At 36.6% G+C, this 10,926-nt stretch overlaps 1 protein-coding gene across 1 annotated transcript; it reads left to right on the forward strand.

Moving 5' to 3' along the window:
* The first annotated feature begins 3,830 nt into the window (after positions 1-3,830).
* Positions 3,831-10,069, forward strand: LOC119075563. The gene is made up of 16 exons (XM_037182030.1): positions 3,831-4,607; positions 4,664-4,962; positions 5,020-5,258; positions 5,585-5,899; positions 5,958-6,008; positions 6,067-6,181; positions 6,247-6,467; positions 6,870-6,880; positions 7,321-7,998; positions 8,220-8,518; positions 8,579-8,817; positions 8,885-9,199; positions 9,261-9,284; positions 9,375-9,401; positions 9,467-9,581; positions 9,646-10,069. Exons 1-16 carry the CDS (start codon positions 3,969-3,971, stop codon positions 9,923-9,925), a joined length of 3,867 nt encoding a protein of 1,288 aa, XP_037037925.1. The 5' UTR covers positions 3,831-3,968; the 3' UTR covers positions 9,926-10,069.
* Positions 10,070-10,926: the final 857 nt, after the last annotated feature.

Genomic DNA, 10,926 nt, shown 5'->3' on the forward strand with positions numbered 1-10,926 from the left:
AGGAATTCTACACAGACGCTTTTTCTTGTGGACTCGATAGCTCGAGTAATTCTTTACCGATTTTCAAAATTTTGGTTTTAATCGACGGAGAATGAAAATCATGAGGTTAAGTTCGTAGATGGGAAATATTGAAGTAATGAGATGGGAGTAATTCTCAAGAGAATTTTTTACTTGTTACCGCGATAACTTCCATAATTCTTATCCGATTTTCAAAGATTTTGTCTTAATCGACGAAGATTGAAAATCTTGAGGCTGAGTTTGCAGATGGATAATGTTCGAACAAAGAGATGGGAGAAATTCTACACAGACGCTTTCTCTTGTTACCGCGCGATTACTTGAGTAATTTTTACCCGATTTTCAATTTTTCTGTTTTAATTGACAGAGAATGATATTGGAGTAGTGAGTTTGGAGTAATTGCACGACATTTTTGCAACGGATTTCCAGAAAAATTTCTGTTTTGACGAGTTGTGAAATTCTGGATTTCTGGTCTAACAATTAAGAAGTACTTCCCAAAAGAGTTTTTGCTTGCTTGCTTGAGAAACCAACCGATAGCTCGAGTAATTCTCAGAGGCTTCAAAAATCAATTTCGACCAGTAGCGTAATTCATGTGGTTAAACTCGAACATTGGAATTTAATTGGACTAGTAATCTGGGATATACGACAATTTTTGCGTGAAATCCGTATTCTTAAAAAGATTTTTTTAGAGGTAGGCAAGAAATACGCCACCTTTTCAGCGCCTTTAGTAGACTATATAGGAGACTCATATCAGGAGTTAAACGTACTTCGCTAGACCTTCCACTCATTGCGCTTTTTAGGAGACAATACTCAATCGTTGTAAGTATTGTTTGTTTGTATTCTTCTCAGTATATGTATAACATACTCAAAAATGCCTCTCCTCATCACATCGTGTTATAATTTCCTATTTTCCATGCTTAGGCTTATGAATATTTGAACGAGTGTGAACTTTGCGGCCAGAGCGAAGCGAGGGCCGTAATTCACACGAGTTTAATTTATTCAAGAGGTAGGCAAGAAATATGCCATTTTAAAAGCGTTGTGATGATGTAGCAAAGAGACTAAGAGGCTTTTTCATCTGACTATAATTTTGTGTTTTTCAAAACAACAGCTTTTTTAAAAATAGTAAGACAACTGGGACTGGAATTATTGAAAGTATTGATAGTCAGTCAAGGGAAATGACCCACCCAAGTGGTGGGGCCTAGTTAAAAAAGAAGAAGAAAATATGTCTGGTTGGTACTGAGTCATCCTGTTTCAAAACATTAACATACGAAAATAGGTATTTTTTAGGTTGTCCATCGTTAATGCTGTTTGACTTCAGTCGTTTAAATGTTTTGGAATTAGTTTTCAACATCAAGTGGTGCTATATGTTACTCACTGTTTTTTGTAGGACCAATACCCTCTCTAGCAACCAAACTACTTTCATTAAGGTGGTGAAAGAATCAAGTAGCCTTTGGAATTTACATGTAGACTACATCTTGGTCAGTCAAAATATAGAATAGTGTTTTTAGAATACAAAGAAAAAAGGTGTGAATTTGACACAGAGAGCTGAGAGTTTGGTTGCTAGAGAGAACATGCAACATGCAAACATGTCCCGAAAGAACATGCAATTGCCTTTCTAATGACACCCCACACGAGCTTGTAGCTTTCGTAGCCTACGAGAAATTTCAATAAAAAAGTGCATGTTTTCGGATTTTGGTCAACTCTCACTAGCCACACAAGCTTAGATGATTTTTTAGCCCCGTACGAAGTACTGGGGGCTTATAAGATTAATATGCCGTTTGTAACACGTCGAATTGGAAGCAGACAGTAAGGGCAAAGCATTTGGTTATGTTCATAGATGACGAATCCGCAATAAAAAAAAATGTCCGTCCGTCCGTCCGTCCGTCTGTGACCCCTCTAGCTTGAGCAAATCACAACCTTTTTTCAAAATTCTTTTTTTCCCCGAGCTAGTATAGGAAATCACAAATCTGGAGCACTCGAAAACGAAATTATTAAATTTCAAGATTTTTTTGAAAAAAAGTTAACTTTAATGACTTTCTGAGTCGGTACCATCAATATACATAAGTAAAAGTCATGTAATAGTGAAATTTAATAATTTCGTTTTCGAGGGCTCCAGACTTGCGAGTAGAGTGACTTCGATTGAAAAACTGAATCATCAACAGTACTTGTTGTGGATCAAGTATGGCATGTTTGGTATCGTTGAAAAGCCTATTCTTCAGGCTACAATATAATCGACAAATTAGTTTGAAATAAGGCTACCAGAAGGGAACAGAAGTGGACGAATTTCACCGAGGGCAGCGGAAAAAGTAACTTCTCTGAAAATGTAACATAAAAGAACTTTTTCAAAAAACTTTTTTCGCCATTCGAAAGAGCTTACTAACCGCGTCTAGAATCAATCTTAACTGGCTGTCTTGGTCACTTTGTCAGGGATATATTACTCTTCGAAAATGGGGAAATTTCGACTTTCAACTGTTGTTGCTCCGAGAGCAGATGATCGAAAGAAATAATTTTTACACGGTATATCTTAGAATTGTTCCCTCTACCGATCCCAATTAAAATATGTGCTCAGGCTGTACCTGACTGCTTGTGGTAGTCGCATCCACTGGTTCTCAGAAACGGCTCAGGAGTTTGGGCTAATTTTTTCCTGTGTGAAGTTCTTGTCCATCACTTATTATAAATATGAAAAAAAAATTATTGGTGGTCGGCGGTCCCTATTTAATCTCGTTTCAAACCAACCGTGTTTCTTTACAAAAAAAAACCAATTTGGAAGAGTCTCACTCATTTTTAAATTAAGAATTCGTTTTATTCAATGAAAGTATACTCTAAGTATGTTTGTAGTTTCATTGGTTTTATTTAGTTCTAAAAATTTTCGGTGAGTACAGTGACGATAGCTCGATCAAATTGTAATATATAATACCCACTTTTAGTCACAATTTGTCAAAGTTTAAACTTTTGTATGGCGAGACAAACATCTCAAATCAGACAATCCAACTTTTTCGTCTCTTTTACAACCTATGTCCAAAATTGAGCGCTTTTTGGTAACTTTGGGTGAGACTAGAATTTTTCGTGATAGGTCCATTTCCGATCCTGTATGATGAGATAGATACTTTGCACGTAGGAAATCGAAGGATGGTTCAAGTAATAGAGACTTCTTAGAAATAGCTATTGTAAATGGAAAAATATGATTTTTTAACAAGAAATAAGGGCTCATCAGCATTTCTACAATGATGAATTTATCACGAAAGCTCCTAAAAATCTCCTAAGACCTAACACTAAAAACCTCCTAAAACTCCTAAAATAGGAGGATTTTTAAAGCGTGGGAGGCCTGTATATGTTACTCACTGGTTTTTGTAGGACTGTTTTAGGTTTGACCTAACGGACAACTTGTGATTCACAAGTAAACTTATCGTGTCAGTTATGTCTTTTGTTCTAACTACACATTAACTTAAGCACATTGATTGATACATAATCTTTTACTTCATTAATTTTAACATAAATTTTGCAATTAGACCACCGTAGCTAGATATAATATGCACACAAATTCATCATGTTTGGGTTACGTCATACGAGTTATTCAGTGTGTGCATCGTTGTAGCTATCAAACACACACACGCAACTGTCCATAAAGAATATTAGGTAAACTTTTTGGAACGTTACCAATGTGGTAACATTTCATGTAGAATTCAGTCTGGCCCACTGAGTCAATTTGTGTGACTGTCGTACCTAACAGAGTCGAATCGATGCAACCTGCGAAACTTCTACACAACAACATACATTACTTATTTGTAAAATGTATAAATGCTTATTCGTAATTAGTCTAATTGTCCTTCTTTACGCAGACATTAATTAGAGTAAGGAAAGCTTGTCAATCAAATTGGTAATTTTCTTGTCATTGACAAAAAAGTAAAGTCTTTTGAGAATGATAATGGCCAGTCGTTTCCACACTTTCCGGGATGAAAGTCTTGCTGCATATTTTCGTTATTGTGTGCCTCGCGGCGAAACTTAGCTCGGGTAATATCCTTCTGATCAAAGATTACCTCAAGACAAAGTTATTGTCGACATTACTGCTGATGTCATGTGGAAATGAAACATTTCCGATAGTAGATGTTAGATCTCTAAATGGAATTTGGATCAATGTTTGGGACTTTTCCGAAGAACCGATATTAACCGATTTCAATTACAACAAGTTTTTTGGCCGTTACAGTCATCCTCATGGTGTTGTTCTGAATTTGGATTGCGACAGAACGGACTCCTTGTTGATTCAACTCTCAAAGCGCATTCTTTTTCATAACGAACGGTTTTGGTTGATGTACACATCAAATTTGGAGGAAGCTTCTACCATTTTAAGCTCACAGAATATAAAAGTCGATGCAGAGATTGTCCTAGCTGTGCCAGAGGTTTTAAATCATGAAGACAGCTACAAAATATTCGAAGTCTTTAAGCTGTCAAGTGTTCACGGCAGTGAAACTCATTTTAACTTATCTCAATTGGGTGATTGGAATAAATCCGATGGTTTCAATATACCAGTGAAGCAGACGAAAACTGAGAGAAGACGAAATCTACGCGGTATCACTCTTTCATCGGTTGTCTCTGTAACTCAAACTGTTTTCTGTTTGTTTGTGCTTTAAATAATTTTTTATTTTTTAAGTTAACAAACATTCCCAACGGGAGAACATACATGCAACATCTTCAATCTGAAGAGTCTTACCATTTGGATAACATGAACAGAATGTCGTATCGATTAGTAGTTGTCCTGATGGACATGTACAATTTTAAAATTCACATACGGCTAGCAACTATCTGGGGCGCTTTAGATACGAATAAAAGATGGCTTGGTGCAATTGGTTTGTTAAATCGTAGTGAGGTAGATTTTGGCATAACATCCGTAAGATTGGCCTTTGAACGGTATGGTGCATTTGAGTTTACCACACATTCGCATCGCAACCAGTAATATGTTTCTTTTCACGTTATCTGCATTATGCTGTACGGTACGATTGATTCCAGGGTGCAATTCATGTTTCTCCATCCCAAGTCAATTGATACAGTTAATGTTTTTCTGCATCCGTTTGAAAGTATGGTTTGGTATGCAATGATTGGTTTATGCTTGGTCTGCGTATTCATTGTAAAACTCACATCTTCGTTCGAAAAACAATTGATGGAAAATAGTGATATACACGCAGCGCAGAACGACGATTCATACAGCAACTCGGTGATGATAGTGTTTGGTTTTATATTTCAACAAAGTAAGAGGACACGTAGATGTACAGATCTTTTCAATCGTCTTGATGATGACTTCAGATGTCACTGCTGTAGAACGTTCTAGCAGTGACAAGAACCGATTTTATTATTCATAGGTCAAATGAGAGGCATAGTTCACGTTGTCTGTGGGCTTTCATATGAGTTGCCCTCTATTTCTATATCTTATTTTATGTCGTTGCTGGAGGGGGTTATCGTGGTACTAACGTAATAGGTCAACGTAAAAAGTAAAGGACAATGTTAACACCCGATTTCGAGACGTTTGAAAAGTCACGTCATCCATTCACATTCTAACAAAATTGTTTCCTTACAGATTTTGTGGGTAACGCTAGACTTGCGTCGACTCGGATATTAATCATCACGATGATCCTGTTTTCGATATTAATATTTCTTTTCTACTCTTTATTCATAATCGGTTCATTACTAACCGACCCACCGAAAAATATAAAAACAATCCGACAATTGACGAACAGTCCGTTTAAATTCAAAGTTGATGCAGTTCCTTACGTTCGTGATGTTTTTAGTCACGCCATCGAGCCGGATGTTGTTCAACTTTACAGTAAAGTGACGAAGGTTCCTGAACACGTATTAGTTCCGCTCGAGACTGGAGTGCATTTAATGAGACAAGGTACCACAGAATCTTTGGCGAATTCCCGTCATATTTCAAATTTTGTTTTTTTCATAAGGTGGAGTCGCACTTGCCACAGACAGCAGCTATGCGAACATCTATATGCGAAGTAAGTCTTTCAATATTTTTTAATTTTTGAAAACTTCGTTGATTCCAATTATTTTCAGATACGCTAACCGATTCCGACAAATGTGAATTGCAGACAATTGATCTAGTGCAGGAGTTCCAAACCGGTCTACCTGTTCCGAATAAGTCTCCACTTAAGGAGTTAATTAGAATCGGGTAAAGCGAAGTGAATACATCAAATGAGTAACAAATTATATTAAAAACAAAACACAAATCGAAAGTGTACACAGGATGACGGAAACTGGCATATTGTCGTACTACAATAAAATCTGGAGTGGCATAAAACCGAAATGTGAAGTTTCTGGACCAGTGTTTTCTCCCGTCGATATTGCGCATTTTTCATCAGCAATTTTCGTTGTGATAGTGGGCATTATAAGTAGTTTGATTTTATTGATTTTCGAAAATGTTTTACATCGTTTCTCAAAACGTAGAGCCAGTTGTCGTAATTAGGAGTGGTTATATGATTGTTGTCGTTTTTGTTCTTTCGTCGATTTAGCTCACATATTCTGAATAGAATTAGTTTTACGAAATGACACGAAAATCTACAGAAATTTGAAAAGAAAATTGCTTAAAGGATACGTTTACAATTGTCAATCCATTCGAGAAAAAAAATGAAAAGGCCACAAAAGGCATAAGTGGCTTTTAACAAGCCCACAATTTTTTGGTCTTTTACTCGCTTAAAAAAGAAATACCTCACTACGAGAGCCCCAGCTCACAACTAACTATATTGAGCTTTTCCGGTGATACCTTCCGTTTTAGCTCAATAAGGACTGACTTAAATGCCCATCATATCAAATCGAATACGATCAATGCTCTCTCCAGCAAACAAATTACTATTATTAAGCTGATGAAGAGGTTTGTCAATTTCTGCCACTTTGTTCACACTTCGTTTTACAAGCCTTATTAAGAAGCAGAGTTTCTCAGACTTTTTTTTACACCTAATTCGATTTTTTCAAAGAGTTTGCTAGAGAGAGTGTTGATACGACTTATTCAAGTTACATAAGGACAATTTTGCACATTCCGAATGTATAGGAAAATGATTAGCCCTCACTTTCGTTATCGATTTCCAACAGTCACAATTTCGCATTGAAGTTGTAATAGCTTACAACTAGCATAGCTTTAAGTGATGTTCCTTTTAGTTAGATTTTAAATAAAGATTGCTGATTGACATTGTCTGTTTTGAATGCAAAATTGGAGTAATTGAATTGTCAATCATTGGATGTAGTTACGTTCCGATGGTTCTGATACCTGATAGTGAAACTCAAATGCAATACTTTGTAATAGCTGTCGCTTAGTTCAGTGTAACCAAAATGATTGTACAGTCGCTACTTGTCCTATTCGGGTGTATTATAAATGATTCTGAATCGCAGACTGTGAGCCCGACTACCAGCCTTATTAAAGACTATCTTCATGAAAACAATTTCAAAACCTTATTGTTGGTTTCATGCCTAAGCCGTCCGAATATTGATCCGAATGAAATAATGTTTACTGCACAACATCAAGGCATTTGGATGAATGTTGTGGACATATCTGAAAACAAATTTGAGATTGCTTCGTTTGACTATGACCAATTTTTCGTTCGCTTAAGTGGTGTGCACTGCGTTGTCATGGACTTGGATTGCAATGAAGCTGGTCCTTTTCTAAGAGAGATCTCAAAACGACGACTTTTCCATTACGAAAGGAGTTGGTTAATGTTCACCTCAAGTTTGAACGAGTCTTACGGTATTTTGAGTCGTCAAAACATAAACGTCGATGCCGAAATTACCTTAGTTGTTCCTTCGGATATCGATAATGACCGTTACGATTATGACGTTTATGAAATTTATAATCGTCGTTCTGATCGTGACGGGCTTAATGTAACAATTACGGGCCATTGGAGCAAATCTACTGGTTTAGTTATACAACATAATGAGCAGACAAAAACGGAAAGACGGCGCAATTTTCGAGGACTTACATTCTCATCTGTAGTAACCGTAAGTGGAAAAAAAATGTTTAAAAAAATAGCTATCAAAATGCGGAGCTGTTTTGCAAAATCTTTTGCAACTTTCCAAGGCAAAAATGCTCATTTCTCAACGGAATATTATCATTTTATTGTAGCACCTCCAGCACATGTATAGTAGTAGCAAAGAGACGCATTACGAAAAATTCCCTTTCCGTACACGAAACTTCGAAAAATACATTTTTTTGATTGCAGCTTAGGAATATTCCTGAGAACGTTACATTTTTGGAACACCTTCAATCTAACGACTATCCATATCTCAATAACGTTGGACGAATTACCTACCGATTACTAGCGTTAATTGAAGACATCTACAATTTAAAAGTGCAGGTCCGTGTAGCAGAGTTCTATGCGCATTTAGATGCGTCAAGTAACTGGCATGGTGCAATCGATTTGGTTAAACGGAGAAAAGTGGATTTTTGTCTAACTCCGTTAAGATGGGAGAATGATCGATACGGAGTGGTTGAACACACTACGCACTCGTACCATGCTCAGTATTTATCAGATTTTATTTCAATTACCGACATTTCAACTCGAAAAAGTAACTTTTTCAGAATTCTGTTTATATTTCGACATCCAAAGTCGATACCGTCGAACGCATTCACTTTACCCTTTCGATCAAATTTGTGGTACGCAATAGTGGTGTTAGTGGTATGCAGTGCGTGCATTATTTGGAATATTTTCTCGGTAGAGAATCACAAGAAAGTCAAAAATGCTTTACATGTGAAATGGACCAACGAAGATACTTTTTCCAACTCAATTCTGATGATGATCGGATTCATTTTTCAGCAAGGTGAGAACGCACAAATATCTGGCTCATTGGAGTTCAGTGGTAGGATGAAATTTTGGTTCTGATGTAGGTTATTCAGGAAATATTGTCCTAACGTCATCTCGGATATTAGTCGTCGCGGTACTCGCATTCGCATTACTGGTTTATCAATTCTATTCTTCCTTTATCGTTGGCTCTTTACTTATTGAAGCACCAAAGAATATTAAGACAATGAAACAATTGCTGAACAGTCCGCTTTCGTTCGGTCAGGATGAACAACCGTACGTCATAAACAATTTCCAATATGCACAAGAAGAATCAACTGTACTGTTGTACAAGAAGATCATGGAACATCCTGAACGCACAATAATGCCTGCAGGTACCGGGTTGAAATTGCTGAAGAATGGTACCATTCCAACCTATTGTAACACTAAGTAATAAGATCATTCAACATTTGTGTTTTATAGGTGGATTCGCCTTTAACACTGACGGTTTGTTAATTTGTTTAAATCAACCCATCAAGGCCCATCCTCTCAATCATCACTTCTGATTTCAAATACTAATGTAATTCAAATTCTCAGGGAGCTATGCCTACCTAATACTGAAAGGTTTCAGATTTTGTTGCTCTTTGTGAAATTCTAAAAATTGAACCAAGGTTTTGAATGTCTTTTAGATACGTTGACCGACTCGGAGAAATGTGATTTACAGGACATTGCTTACATTCCGAAAGTTGCTGCGGGACCTGTTTTACCCAATAAGTCGGAATTTAGAGAACTGGTTAAGATTGCGTATGTTCATCAATGCTGCAAAAAATAATGTGACATCGCTTCTAATTTGCTATTTACTCTGCAGACTTCGAAGGATCTCCGAGACAGGATTGCTATCATACTACAACGACATCTTTTACGGCACTCGACCGAAATGTGAAATTTCAGAAGTTATTGTTACTCCGGTGGATATTATTCACTTCTCCACGGCTCTGTACATTCTCTTCATTGGAATTGTTGCCAGTGTCACACTGTTAGCACTGGAAATCCTTGTTAAGAAACTATTTGCCGGGAAATTGAGTCGAAAATCCAAATTCAAGAGAAAGGCCAATGTTACACAGGAATTCAATTTCCGATTGAACTAGCAATTTAGTTCAGTAATAAGGTCTGTCTTAGATCACAAATGTTGTAAGGCCTACGATCAATTTCACAAAAATGAAGACCGCAAAAGTTTTGTAGAATTCTCAAATATTTTGGAGAAGAACATAGAGCATAGCCTATGATAGGTATTTAACTTTGTGAACATATTGTGTTCATCGTTGCAGCCATCAAACACACCGCAAATGCCCAAATTGAAGTAGAGCAAATTGTCGTAATTAGGATGCAATTTATAGATTATTGTGATGAGAGGAGGATGTATAATTTGGATCAGTTATTTTAACTTCCCTTGGTGGATATGTCAAAAATGTATATGAAATTATGCACTGACAAGTACCCCAAGGCAAGTTGTAATTAGCTGGTCTTCGGAACTCTCGCTCTGGTCATAACAGTCTATAATGATTGTTGTCGCTTTTTTCTTAGATTACAAATGTTGTAAGGCCTACGATAAATTTCACAAAACTGAAGACCGCAAAAGTTTTGTAGAATTCTCAAATATTTTGGAGAAGAACATAGAGCATAGCCTATGATAGGTATTTAACTTTGTGAACATATTGTGCTCATCGTTGCAGCCATCAAATACACCGCAACTGTCCATATTAAAGTAGAGCAAATTGTCGTAATTAGGATGCAATTTATAGACTATTATGATGAGAGGAGGATGTATAATTTGGATCAGTTATTTTAACTTCCCTAGGTGCATATGTCAAAAATTTATATGAAATTATGCACTGACAAGTACCCCAAGGCAAGTTGTAATTAACTGGTCTTCGGAACTCTCGCTCTGGTCATAATAGTCTATAATGATTGTTGTCGCATTTTTTCTTAGATTTCTTAGATCACAAATGTTGTAAGGCCTACGATCAATTTCACAAAAATGAAGACCGCAAAAGTTTTGTAGAATTCTCAAATATTTTGGAGAAGAACATAGAGCATAGCCTATGATAGGTATTTAACTTCGTGAACATATTGTGTTCATCGTTGCAGC

Source organism: Bradysia coprophila, unplaced genomic scaffold (genome assembly GCF_014529535.1).
Source record: "Bradysia coprophila strain Holo2 unplaced genomic scaffold, BU_Bcop_v1 contig_232, whole genome shotgun sequence".
Classification (NCBI taxonomy): domain Eukaryota; kingdom Metazoa; phylum Arthropoda; class Insecta; order Diptera; family Sciaridae; genus Bradysia; species Bradysia coprophila.